Source organism: Erpetoichthys calabaricus, chromosome 14 (genome assembly GCF_900747795.2).
Source record: "Erpetoichthys calabaricus chromosome 14, fErpCal1.3, whole genome shotgun sequence".
NCBI classification, from domain to species: domain Eukaryota; kingdom Metazoa; phylum Chordata; class Cladistia; order Polypteriformes; family Polypteridae; genus Erpetoichthys; species Erpetoichthys calabaricus.
Window position 1 is genome coordinate 28,971,288 of NC_041407.2, and position 14,572 is coordinate 28,985,859.

At 37.2% G+C, this 14,572-nt stretch overlaps 1 protein-coding gene across 4 annotated transcripts in view; it reads left to right on the forward strand.

Annotated features, from left to right (window-relative positions):
- The window catches only part of LOC114664826 (receptor-type tyrosine-protein phosphatase U-like), a 1,094,815-nt gene that overhangs the window by 1,021,926 nt on the left and 58,317 nt on the right, over positions 1 to 14,572 (forward strand). For 2 of the 4 annotated variants that reach the window (XM_028819112.2, XM_028819114.2), the window contains 2 exons: positions 2,521 to 2,538; positions 10,696 to 10,732. In XM_028819112.2, the coding sequence (XP_028674945.1) occupies positions 2,521 to 2,538; positions 10,696 to 10,732 (55 nt within the window). The remainder of the gene's footprint in view (positions 1 to 2,520; positions 2,539 to 10,695; positions 10,733 to 14,572) is intronic. The other 2 variants (XM_028819113.2, XM_028819115.2) reach the window with 1 other exon arrangement.

The following is a 14,572-nucleotide window of genomic DNA, read 5'->3' on the forward strand; positions in this document are numbered from 1 at the left end:
CAGCGGTGTAGCTGTTCCCTTCCTTCAACATATCCAAAACTTTTATCTTTTCTGCAATCATTTGCATCTTCTGTTGGTGCTTGGACACGGCCCCTGAAGCATTAGCATGTTAATGATGAATGAGTGAGATGAGACTTCCTGGTTAATGCAACACTCCATCGCTGAGCCAATCAGCAGCACACAGGAACTTAACTGCGTGCTCTGATTGGGTAGCTTCTCAGCCATCCGCCAATAGCATCTCTTGTATGAAATCAACTAGGCAAACCAACTGAGGAAGCAAGTAAAAAGACCCATTGTCCGCAGAAACCCGCGAAGCAGCGAAAAATCCACGTTATGTATTTAGATATGCTTACATATAAAATCCGCAAAAAGTGAACCGCGAAGTAGCGAGGGATTACTGTATAAAAAGAGTCCCTTTGTCAGAGGGTTGTTTATTTCCTCGTGAGTTTTTATTATTAAAAGTTTTTGCCCTTCCCTGCTCCAGTTTTTGGTTAGCATTATTCATCAGATGGCGTTGCAGGCCAAAATAAATCAATCAGTTTTTAAACATTGCACAGTTATGAAATTAATACATACGCCAAGCAGTATTCTGTATTTCAGTGTTTCAATGAAACTGTAAAGAATTTGCCAGGAAGAAAACAAATTTTTCAGACAAAGTTAGTTTAACATGAGCATCCTATACCTTGTGTATGTGTAATGGGATTCATTTGGCTTGGTCCTCCTTCTGGAATCTGAAATCGGGTTGTAGCCTCCTTATGGAGTAAAAATCCGTTTGAATTTAAGAAACACACCTGGTAATGTTAATAAGGCATGGAAGACAAGTCAAGGGAGGTTATAAAACACACTAGAGCGGCCTAACCTGGAGTTCAGTCTTGGTCTCCATATTACAGTACTAGAAAAACATCAGAGGAGAGCGAATAGGCTGCTTCTGGGACTGAGAGGAAAAAGCTATGAGAAAAGACTGAAGGAGTTGAGCCTTTCAGATTTTGAAAGGAATTAGGACAGTGTATAGAGGCTGCTACTTTAAAATAAATCCAGCAACAAGAACAGAGGGATATGTCTGGAATCTTGTTAAGGGCAGGTTTTGCATATATGTTACAAAGTTGTTTTTCATAAGAAGAACCTTAGACATGAAAATAAACTACCAAGCGGTGTGGTGGAGAGCAGGGCTGTGGAGTCGGAAGCAGTTATTGTGTTACTGGAGTCAAAGTTGGTAAAAGTGCACTGACACTGACTAAATGTCAGTTGTAATATAATGTGTTAAAATTTCCAATTTCAAAATAAACTGATTCGATTAAACTATTTTTCCTTCCTGGGTTTTGATAAAAATACAGCTTTTTTCAATTTTGTAAGTTTAAGTCTTATGTTTAATGTTGCTTAATGTTTGTAAGCCATAATAACATTCCTAAGGCCTTTAAACCCGAACTTTAACACATTAGAGTGCTAAGAAGTAGACTAGCAGCGATGAAGTGCCTTGCATCTTCTGTGCTTTCAATCTGCATAGTAAATATGGGAGTCAAATCACAAACTGGGGCGTCAGAGTCGAAGGTTGTGTGTACCAACTCCACAGCCCCGGTGGAGAGTAGGACATTCACGTCTCATCTTGATGTTATATGAATATGATGGACAGACTTCTTGGCCTGTTCTCCTTACAATTTTTCTAATGTTCTAACAGCTGAACCTTTGTGCTTCTGTCTTTTAATGTATCAGCATGGACTTAACGGTCATCTATTTGTTACAAGACTACTTGACTTGGGCCTTGTTACACACACCTATGCAGTATATATAGTGCACATAAGTCCATACTGGAGGTGGGAATGTTTAATTAAAAGGTTCCTTATTGAAAGAGACTTTTACAACACCACTAATTCTGAAAACACAACTCACTGTTTAAAATATGTATTATATGAAGCTTCTTATTTGATATCACTGTATGAAAGCTTCTTACATTAAAAAAAAATCAGAGACTGAAAATATAAACAATTAAAGGCGACATTTTCTGAATTGGGGAAAACTAAAAAAAATACATTTAACAGACTTCAGAAAAATGTAAAATTTTGAGGCTCCTTTTCCAATGTCAATACTAGGATGTGCTAAGAGAATGGAAGCAACAACTGGGCGTGCATTGGGAACAACAGCACCTGAGGACGTGTCAGGTCAGGGTGGAAGAGTACACAGCATTTGCCTGGGGAAAGGGACATTTGTAAGTCTTGCTTGTGCTAAACAGAATGCCTCTTGGACCGTGTTATCATTTCCCAATGTTGACCTTGGTGGTGTGCAGGAATAAACAGCACTGAATGGATTCATACCTGTAGGTACTACAAGAAAACCCTTCATCTTTCTTTCTCTGGTCAGCCCTAGCCAAAGTTAAAGCCCAGCTAATATTTACAATGATTTATGCACACTTGAGGTAGAGGTGGCTTCTTTATCTGTCTTATCTGGTGCTTTCTGTTATTCTGTACAAAACATTTCATTAATGAGCTCCTGTCTTTCTCTTTTTCCAACCCTTACACTCTGTAGATTCGGATAAACAGGGAAGTAAGTATTCTAGATCTCTCTCTCTGTCTCTTCTCTCTCTGTTTTAAATGTTTCAGTGCTGCACAGTGAAATTTGTTTTACTAACATCAACAAACAGCCTCAGATGTTCTGCTGGGGCCTTACTTAACATAGCAGGACAATCATTACATTCATGGTTTAATGTATAATGAAACTTAACAAGCCAATCATTATATACTCAGTTAGCTTAATAATATCTTAACAGGACAACCAATTACCTCCTTAGTTAAACTTATAATAAAACTTAACAACATACTCATTACATAGTTGATTTACTTTACAATACTAATAGTAGTGGAATGTTGCAATGAAGATGTCTTTGGTAAGCAGAGTAGCCAAAGTCCAAGGAGCCTAATTGGAAACCACCAGATGATGGGTTCAATGCCTCACTCTGTAGCTCTGAAAGAGTCGCCTCACCTGCCTGCACTCCACATGTACGGTGTGTAGCATCTCTCCAGACAGTCTGCTGTGAAGTGCTTGTGCTGCATTTCTCCTTCCTTTGTTAAAGATTGGAGTCAGCATGCCTTACAGTCTTGTGGTGCATGTGTCCATACAGAATGAGATGGAGTCCCTTTTTAAGCCATGTTCTTCAAGCATGGGTGGTATCCAAATAATTGGCACTACAAAAAATAATGATTGGGTGTTTCTGTGATCCCAAAGAGGTAAATGTGGTATTACAGCCTTACCTTAATGTAACTGTGGTGTATCCAGTTGCGTATATTGATTATAAATAGGGACTGTGCAGCCCTTCTGCTTTCCCAGTCTGTGCCATGCTCCTTAATTCTCTGTATGCTTTAGCTGGAGGTGAACATATACTGGGCAGCTGATGTCCTTTTCAGGGTGTGTTCCTGTCTTGCACCGATTTCTGCTGGCATATACTCTGGTTCCCCAATGCCCTGGTGAAAATAAACCGTTCGCGAAAATGAATGGATGCATATGGAGAGAGGTGTGGGGAGTTTACACAAAGAATTCTAAAGAAATAATGTATGCGTTCAGAATGACTAGCCTGTTATTACAGCTTTAGTAAAGCAGTAGTAATTATTTTGAGCAGACACTATAATTCGAGGCCCACAATTAGGGAGGGGCAGATGATTGTTTAAGGAGATGGACCGTGTTCCTCATTTACATTTTTAACTTTTTTTTTTGTTTTGTTCATTTTGTTTTAGATTATTTTCAAGGGCACATTGTTTTACTTTAGTACAAAATGGAATAAAATTTTCCAAACAATAATATCTTTCCTGCTATATACAGAATAACTTAACTGATTAAATTCACTCTCAGACTGGAGAAGTTAGAAATTGGTCTGTCATGAGCCCCAGTTCTTTTAAGCTAGTTTAGCGTGTTATGAAATTTTTATTTTCTGCTAACATTTCATGTTTTTTACAGTTGGAATTTTGATAACATCATAAAATGTTGTGTTACATAGGTCTCAGTGGATGCTTCCCTGTCCCAATGCTGTGTGAGATTAATTAATGGATGACAGGGTTTTGACATGTGACGGCTACAATGCCCCCTTTGTACTTTACCTTAACGACTCCTTCTGAAATAACCGTAAAAAGCTTTATTTTGTTAAGATTTGCAGGTACCTGATTTAAGAATCGTTATGATCACGATTCTCATCTTGCCTGTTTTTCAAACATATGTACTATCGTCAGTCCCTCGCTAGTCCTTCAGGTTTGATTTTTTGATTTACATTTTCAATTTCTAGAAAATGTTTTTGTAATCATGTGCCCGAGCTTTTCACAGAACACTAGAATAAGAAAATAGAACAGCTAGAAGAAAATGGATTAAAGTAGAATGGGGATAAAAGGGTAACTATGCTAACTTGGGTTACATTCTTCCCTAAACATTTAGGATAACAAAGGTCAAAAAGGAAAACCCAAACTGCCACTTCTTCATTGTGATAGGTCTAATTCTCATATAATAACCCAATAAAACCAAACATGTCTGTTGACCAAATATTCCAATGCACAGTTTCTTAAACTATGGGTCAGTGGTTCTGCCATTGGGTCACTGGTCACTGCTGTATTTAATGGAAAGTGTTGCCGCAGGTTGTTTAAGCAATCAACACTGCAAAGCTATGACTTTTAGCGCCAGTTCACCAAGGGGGACCACCCCACACCATTACTGTTGCCAGTGATTCTCCAAGGGAACAGGTTCTCAAAGACTCTAAGAAGGACAGAAAAAAATGTTTAAGAAACCCTGATCTAATGTATTTTTCATCCATCCAGCCATCCATTATCCAACCCGCTATATCCTAACTACAGGGGTCTGCTGGAGCCAATCCCAGCCAACACAGGGCGCAAGGCAGGAAACAAACCCCGGGCAGGGTGCCAGCCCACACACATCAAGCACACATTAGGGACAATTTAGGATCGCCAATGCACCTAACCTGCATGTCTTTGGACTGTGGGAGGAAACCGGAGCACCCGGAGGAAACCCACGCAGACACGGGGAGAACATGCAAACTCCATGCAGGGAGGACCTGGGAAGCGAACACCGGTCTCCTAACTGCGAGGCAGCAGTGCTACCCCCTGCGCCACTGTGCCACCCACGTATTTTTCAGACATTTCCAATTTCCTGAGCTTCCTATTCACAGACTAACTCCAAGATTTTCTTTCTGTTTATTTTCCACATTTAACAAAGTGGAATAGAAGGACAACATTATTAATACTCCAATACTGAAATGCAAAATTAGGAATATCATTAGACATTTTAAATGAAAAGATAAGCTTAGCTTCTCCTTATATCTACTTCATCAGCTTCAATAAAGCTTGTGCATCTGTCAAACTCTCCTGTCATTAAGCAGGCACATAGAAGTCAAGCAACAGGACTCATGCAGTTGTAACACAATTAGGGTCAAAAGTACTACATGTACGCTGGATCAAGAGTCCTCGACACTGGAGCACACAACAGCTATAAGCTTTTTTCAGATTTACAGGCAATTAATCAATTAAAAAAAAATCCACACAACTTGTTTTATTTCCACAGTGGCATATATCACATGGGTCTATTAAATGTTCCAAGTTATTAGGCACACATTATTACTTTTGTGTATTATTTAGCAGATACAATAGTTACTCTTGAATCCTCTACCGTATATACAGTATAAGTGGCTCTCACATTCCTGAAGTGGCTGCGGCTTTTTTGTTCCAACCAACTTCTGTTTTTAATTGGATTCTTGGCCTAATGAAGCAAGTTGTTATTTCAGTTCTTATATTTTGGGGTCAATGTAGAAATTACAAAAGTGAGTTTAGTCATTTTTTTACTAGAATGTACCAAGCATTCAGTACATATGTTACATGGGGATAATTTAGTGTTTTTTTAATTTGTTTATGAATTTCATTATCAGGATTTTCATTCTGCTTTTCCAGGTGTTTTAGTTACTTAATCCATGACTTACTAACTAGCTGTGCTACCCGTCTAAGATGGGTTGAAATCTGAGTAATTAATATAGACTTCAGCGTTGATGTTTGCAGTGCAACTATATAGTCAAAATAAAAATACAAGATATTTGCAGATATTTTTAAATGAATTATAAAACACGTCAAATGCCTGATTTAATTTTTATTGATTCTTTTTGCTATAACACACTCAAGTAGATTCTGGTGTAACCTGTTTTGCATAGATATCAGTATCTCATGGAGCCCATGTGCTTTTAGTGAATGTATTTACTGTGAGTTCCAGTTAAATATACATTTACATAATAAATACAGTTGGTTAGGAAAGCACTGCACAATAAAACATTCAAACAATACCTTGGTGAAAAGTTATTGAAAAACACTATTCATGTAAAAAAATTATATTGCATGGAAAATCCTTTAAAGTAAAGGGAAAGCTAATAAGAAAGGAAAGGAGGAAATAAGAGCCCTGAATCTCTTTACAAAAGACTGGCCTTCAAACCGGAGTATCCAGGCAGCAAAACCATTGACAGGGAGATAACTAGAGCCTTATCCAGTCACAGGCTTAAAATATGCAAAATGCAGGCATTTATTTGCCAAATTATTATTACCAGTTAACTTTGAGAAAAAGCAGTTCACATCCTAAATAGGAAAATGTGTTCCCATAATGCTGTGCTCAAGAATTAAAGACCTGCCTCACCCCTCATTCACTGACCAAAATCCTGTCTTCAGTTCAAAAGCTTATCATTACGTACACATCATTATATATATGTATATATATATATATATATATATATATATATATATATACACTATACATATATGTTATAATATTTGGGAAAACCAATACGTAAAGCTTGGACTGCAATGTTGTAAGACAACATACCAAAAGCACTAACAATTACACAAACAAATATTAAAAATAACAACATCAAATTAGGGTTCAGCTTTTGTGCACAATCAGCACTGTTACAGCTCAGCTCTTAACTGCATGATGCACACAAGTCGCGCCCACCGCTGTTATATGGAGAGGAGGCGTCATTAATTAAGATTGAATATGCATATAACTATCATAACCTTAAGCCCAAATGGATGGAAATATTATGATGATTCATTTACACTGGTCATTGCCTAGTTTTATTGGTTCCAGTATAATGTAGGCTACAGTAGGTAACACAATTAATAGAGTAGGATCCTTTTTGGCAGTAACGGGATTTGAACTGGCAACCTTCCAGATATCAACACAGATCCTTAGCTTCAGAGCCACTGAGGAAAACTAGAATCCAACCATCCATTCATGGACTAAACCTACATAGACACTGGATAAAACAATTCCATTAATGGTCCTCATTCAGTTTATTAATAGCAGCCTTTAGTCTAACAGCCAATTCTTGATTAAATAATATAGGGCTACTATTCCTAATGGAGAACAAGCAGCAATTTTGATCAAAAAAATTACAGCTCTGGTAATACCCAAGCAGAAGGGTGAGTGAACTGTATCCAGAAAGCATATTAAAATGTGGGCACAGTGCCATCACCTCTGAGGGATTTGTTTTTTCTTAATAGAAGAAAGCATGGCAGTAATCTCCTGCATCAAGAGTGATACCTTAATAAATTAGACCTTGAGTATGATGATGCAAGGGAAATTTAATTTGCAGGGAAACTGATTAATGTTACTCAAAGAAAAAATGAGATTGGCCAGGAATGAACTGGAGTGAACGATAAAAAATGTGGAGTTAATTGCGGTTTGATCATAGCTGTCTGCTCAATTCATACAGGAGATTGAGGTAAAAGATTTCTTTAGGCAGTAAAGAAGCTGTGTTTAGTCCCAGCAGGGATTCTGTGTAGTCTTGCTTGATAAAATGGAGATTATGAGTCTTACCCATCTCTGAAGACTCGATCATCAAATCCAGAATCGCAAACAGTTCTAACTAATTAAGTCATTTTCTTTACTTTAGCATCTTAATAAGATTATACCACAAAATATCTCTTTCCTGATTCTGAATGGACTACTAGAGGGTCACAGAGAGCCAGAGTCTATCCCAGCAGCATTTTCTGCAAAGCAGGAACCAAAACTCTATGGGGCACCAGACACATTAAGTCACTCTGGGGCAGCTCAGCTTCATATCTTTATAACGTGGAAGGAATAAAGTTATACCAACATACGAACAAATTACCCTCTAGGATAATAAAGTCTACCGAACCTAACAGTCCACACAAAGAAGACTTGGGCATAACATCCCACTTCTGTGGAGCTCAATATAAATCATACTAATAGTTTATCATACATCGGCAGGGTCAGATTCGGAATTTATGCTATTCAGAATGTTTTGGAACAGCTTTGATGAATTAGTCTGTGTGAGCCGATCTTAAGAATGTTGTTCCTTTAATATTAATTACTGAGAGGTAAATATTTATGCCATTCAGAGAAGACAACTCTTTCTTAAGAGATCACATGCTTTATACCACTGAGGTCCATCGTCCAGTTTCCAGTAAATAGTTAAAGATGTTTGGAGTCTTACATGAGGGACGGTTAGATTATTTTGAAACGGTTAAGGTGGAATTTTAATGAGTATAATTTGTATTGCAATGCTCACTTGAGTACAGTTTTATTTTATTACCGTGTTGCTGTGCTACACCTCAGTTTAGACTAATATACACTAATACCTATTTATAATCCATATAATCTATACATTATACTAATGTGTAATCATGCACAGTAAATGTGTATTTCTTAACTGAACTTTGAAATATTCTTACTAGAAGGTAACTGTGTTTTCAAATAAAAAAGTAAAGAACCTGTAAACCTTTTCATTGGTACCAATCTAAATATTGTGACAGCAGGTTCTCGCTGCTCTAACTGCTGACATTTTGGTGGCACTCAAAATGTGTGATTTTCACTGTGTTTTGATGAAAATCGATTTTGTAAGAATGTTTAGTTCACTTTTTGTATACAGTGGATTCAGTAAATATTCAAACCTCTTGAGTTTCTGTACACTTTATTGTGTAATACATGTAAGTTTTTTAAAAAGATAAGATAATTAAAGCATCTGTAAACTGCCATTCTCAGGCCTCTCCACAAATGGGGTTTAAGTCTGGGCTTTGGCTGTGCCATTTAGAGACAGTCAGAGAATTGTCACAAAGCAACTCCAGCTTTGCCGTGACTGTATGCTTCGAGTCATTGTCAGGCTGAAAGGTGAACTGTCACCCCATCCTAAGGTCACATGCACTCTGGAGAAGGTTTTCTACAAGACCTCTCTGTATCTGACAGCATTCATCCTTCCTTCAACTCAGACCAGTCCTCCTGTCCCTGCCTCTGAGAAGCACCTCCATAGCACAATGCTGCCCTCACCATGCTTCACCATAGAGATAGTATTAGGCACATAATGAGTAGTGCTTGGTCTTCACCACACACAGTGCTTGGAGTTCTGCCCAAAGAGTTCATTTCTTGTCTCATCAGACCAGAGAATCCTGTTCCTAACGCTCTCAGAGTCCTTTAAATGCCATCATGTAATGGCTTCCGTCTAACCACTCTGCATAAAACACCTGATTTATTATTATTATCCACAATTTAATTGTAGGGGTCTACAGAGAGTTCCTTGGACTTCATTGCTTGGTTTTTATCCTGCTATGCAGTGTGAACTGCGGGACCGTCTAGAAACAGTCGTGTGCCTTTCTAAACAAAGTCCCGTCTATTCAGTTTCTCACAGAAGGACTCCAATTAAATTCTAGATACAGCTACAACAATTCTACAACGAGACTGAAAGCAAAGGTGCCGCAGCAAAGGGTCCGAGTACTTTAAGGAATGAGAGATTTCAGTTTTTGATTTTTAGTAAAGTTGCAAACCTTTCTGAAAACATGTTTTCACTTTCTCATTATGGATTATTGATTGTAGATTGATGGGCAAAGTGTCAAATTTATCAATTTAAAATTAAACAACTATTAACACAGTAAAGTAGGCAGAGAGTGAAGGGGACAGAATAGCACGATTGTCTTTTTTTTATTCTTTCAGCTTCTGTTTTGTGCATACAGCCCCTATTTTGCTTAAACTGGTGTTCCAGTGGCAAATTTAGCCAGTAACTAACAATACTCATCCTTTAAGTGCCGTATATATATCACAAGTCGAAACATAGTTAAACTACCTGAAAGCAGCATCTCTGAGACAGATCATTGCTGGTAGCAGTAGCAAGTGTCTGTTTCAAAGCTTTAATCAAATTCTTTACTGTGCTTTCATTCTGCCACTTTGATCTGGGCTTATTTTTTATAGCCTGACCATTTTTCTTTCAAGTTGTAAAGACTCTGAGACTCATAAAGCAAGTTCAGAACTAGTATGAAAAGCAGTTCATCCTGTCTGTGTTGGTATGTTCGATAAGTTCTTACAGCAGCACAAGTCTTAAAGATCAAACACTGTGTGCTGCTTCCACCAGGCTGCACTGATCTCCACCACGTTTAGAAGATGAACTTTGTTTTGTTTTTTTCTTCATATAGTAAAGGTGCCACAGTGATGTGATGGCTTTTATAAATAACTATGCTTTGGGCTCCTGATCCTTCTGGAAAGTCACAAAAGTCATACAGCAAAATAAATGTTGCTAAATAATATCTAGAAAAAGGCAAAACACTACTTTGATATCTCTGTATGGCAGAGCAGCTGGCATCCCTCCTTGAACTTGCTTGTTGTCCTCGATGCATTGTTTTCATATGCCTTGCTTATAATAATTCTCATCTTGCTCTTTTTCAGGGATATCACAGATCCAATCATTTTATTGCAACTCAAGGTAAGGTCTATATACTATTTGAGATAAAAAAGCCCATATCATTTAAAATTAAAGGAGTACAAACTATCCAAGCCTTCTGTTTTCCTAAGGCTAAGTAGATTTTAAAGTGACTGTCTGCTCTAACACTGCATACAGAAAGAGAAATGTAGTTAAAAAAATACATGCAAAACATTACTAACCCCCTTGTCAGTTTTCCAGTTAATGTTGTCGTACTTGACTCTGAATACTGTTGCTGTGTCAGTTCATTTTTCATTTAATTAAATAAACCATTTGATTCTGGAAGAACGTAATAAAAAGCCTGTAATGAAAATTCTAGATGAAACCTCCATTTCTTTGCTGCCTGTTTTTGACATTTCTATTTACTGATCCAACAGTACCCAGCCATTAGTGTAGGTCGTGTAGGGCTGTGTCAGCGTGCATCTGCAAAGGAAAAGAGGCTGAAGGATATTTTCAAGATGAAACGAAAAGAAGGTTAAAGACCCAACGTATCAGCTGTACAGTCTTCATCAGTTGTGATTACTATACAGCTGATTTTCATAATTTGATTTTCTTTTAATTTTTGTAGTCATTTACTGACTTCAAAAAATCATGATGCTGATGTTTCAGAAGTTTCTGAGGTTAAGGACTATGGTGGTTTCATTTATTTTTTGTTCTGATGCGTTAAAATAAATGTTTCTCTTTTTTCTCCCATGATGCTGTATTGCTTCTGTGTAAACGCCACCACTGTTGTTGTTCAGTTGCTAGGCTGTTGCTAAGCTTAATGACCAGAGGTGCACATGATGTGACATCATCACTGTGTCACGATAATGGTCAGCCTCACGTATTTCCAAATCGTCCGAGTATTCAGATTACGTTGTGCATCTTATTATACTAATTTGATCCATTGGTTTTGACTTGTGTCTGTTTCCCGACTTCAATTCTCAAATCTCGCATTGATTCATAAATTGTACTCAACTTCCTGGCTCTCAACCCTCTTGCTGTGTTCTTTGTGACCCAGAATCTGCTTCACGTTTTAGGCTCTGTTTAAAATACTACATCTTTTGTTCACTGGCTTCAGCTTTAGCTTGCTTTTAATTTAAAACCATCTCTGACTGACATTCCAGTTCAGTGTGGAACTTACCTTTAATCCTTTTTTTCCATCATTCAGTATCTACTGCCATTGAAGCTGGAGCATGATCAGGCAGCAGGGGGCATAAAGCAGGACCATGCCATGGCTGGGCTGTTAGTCCATCACAGGGCACACTCCTACACACACTCACACTCATTTTTTGGGATTTGACTGGAAAATTAGAGTCCCTGGAGAAAAAAAAAAGGCTTTTACAAGAATCTGAACTCAGGATACAAGAGCTATGAGGCGGCCGTGCTAACCACAGCACAACCATGGAAATCCTTAAATCAATGTCACATTAGATGACTTCTAGTCGTGGGGTATGTCAGATTTGCCAATTAAAGTTAATGATCTTATTGCCAGACCATCTAAATTTAAAAGACTGAAAAAAATCACACAAAACATCAAAAAAATCCGAATTGGTAATATATACATGTGGAAATTATGCTATTTCAGCGTTGTTGATCACAAATATATTTTTGATATTTGATTCTGTACCGGTGGTCTTGGCCCATTAAGAGCCACTTCCAGAAGGTTAAAAATGACACATTTCAAACATCAACATGTGGGGTATCGCTTTAGACCATTTTAAGGTCAGTGATTATGAATGTGATGTTATTTTTGATTTCTGATCCTTTATTAGGGATCTAGCCATCTATAGACCTCTATCAGAGGGTGAAAAGTGACAAATTTCTATTAAAAATGAGAATATTTAGACTTGAAGCATTTAAAATGAAGCACACATTTTAATATCTCAGATATCTGACACAACTATTCTAGTTTATTGTGTATTTCTACCTCATGACGTAAATCATTACATTTCGTATGAACACCCTGAATTAGGGAGGCTTACGCTAATTCAGACTTTTCATACTGTATATGTTTTATTTGTTCCAAAAATTAGCATTGCAAAAAAATATATTATGATAACCAAACATACATTTCAGTCAAACAAATTTAAGAAATTTAAAAGTCTATTAATTTACAAATACGAGCAATCTTACATATCACAGGAACTACTCAGATTTGTAATCTCATAAACAATATTGAAACTGCAAACCTTGCCCAAAACTGAAAGCCATTTAAAAACATAAAGATGGCCATTGTGTTATACAACCTCATATTAAATTACATAGGATTTTATCGAAGATGCTGGAAGCATCTCAGCAAACATTTTAGAACAACACTAATGACTTCTTGCCAAATTCTAAAGAAGTGCTGCACAGTTTCTGTAGATTAATATAAAATATCCCATTGAATTATGGAGAGAGCCCACTGAGCAGAATTAGTCAATGTGCTCAAAATGTAGTGTAGGAAGTAACAGTCAGTTTATCACCAGGTAGCCTAAACTCAATTGAGAAACAACTCCAAACACTTGATGGGGATTTTGCCATTAGACAATTTAGAGTAATACATTAGGCTAAGAGCATGCTTTTAGACTGTGAAAACAAAGTGGAGTTCCCTCATGACAGTGTGCAGTTGTTACACTTTGGACTTACCCATAAAGATTCTTATTTGATATTTGTTATGTCAATGCTGTTTCCGGGTAATGACAATTACACTCCTGTCTCTTGTTAGGTTCTTAATAGTCAGCAGATGATCTGTATATAAATCATTTTATGTTTCTTAGGCTTTGTTTTGTTACTTGCCATCTTTCTGAGTTTTGTTTATAACCAATTTTCTTTTTAACCTCACCTTTGCCTTATTGGTTTATACCATTTTGTAATAGACTGGCCACATTGACCTGAGATTTCTAGAGTTGTGTTTTTATGTGTTGCCACAGTCCAACACACAATATCAAATCCTGCTCTACTCTTGGCAAAAAGGATTTTTGTTCCTCTAGTCCATATACCTTCAAAGGCTAAACCTAAAGAAGTCAATGGGTGCCACTGCTTTGCCTAAGAAGACGAAGGCCTGGCACAGGCTGATGGCATTCATCTACTAAAATTCTATAGCGGAAGCATGAAAGCTAAACACAGAATGGACTTTCAGACATAATATACACATGCCAAATAGAAGTGCTATTTTATGTGCATGAAAATGATATCTTAAAAATAGTTCATGAGCCCAGATGTTAAACCTGCTTAATATGTATAAACTATTAAAAGGAAATATTTGGAAGGTGGCAAGAAAAGCAATTAAAATGCACATGAGATGACTTGCATTACAGTCGGGCTTTCATCCAGCCGGCAGTGATGTGTGTTGGTACTTTACAGAAGGTTCTCATGTATTCCAGGGGGATACCCATTTGGGAGATTGATAGTCTGCTGCCACTTCCAAATAAGATTGCCCAATTTAATATCTCCACAAGCTGGCAGCAACTACAGCAACAAGACTCTGAACGTGCTTTGAACAACACACACAAATCGGGATGAAAGATGGTATAATCACCTCAGAAATAATTACACAGATGTAAAGCTCCAGTCACTATACACAGGAAGGGAAAATTTAATTTAAAATTGAAAGAAACATTAGATTGGCAGCCTCTAGGGTTCCCTGTTAATTTATTATAAACGATCCTTCCAAAATGAATTATCCGTCTGTTTCAATTTTAAGTAATTTGCCTTGTCTGTTTTTTTTTTTTTGTTTTTCACCTTAATAAATATGGATATGTGAACATTTCCTTTGCAAAGAGAGCACTTAATTCTGAACAAACTTTTGACCTTCACTAGTCACAAATATATTATTTGGAAAAGTTTTCCCCCTTATATTTAACGTGCTGTTTGCATATA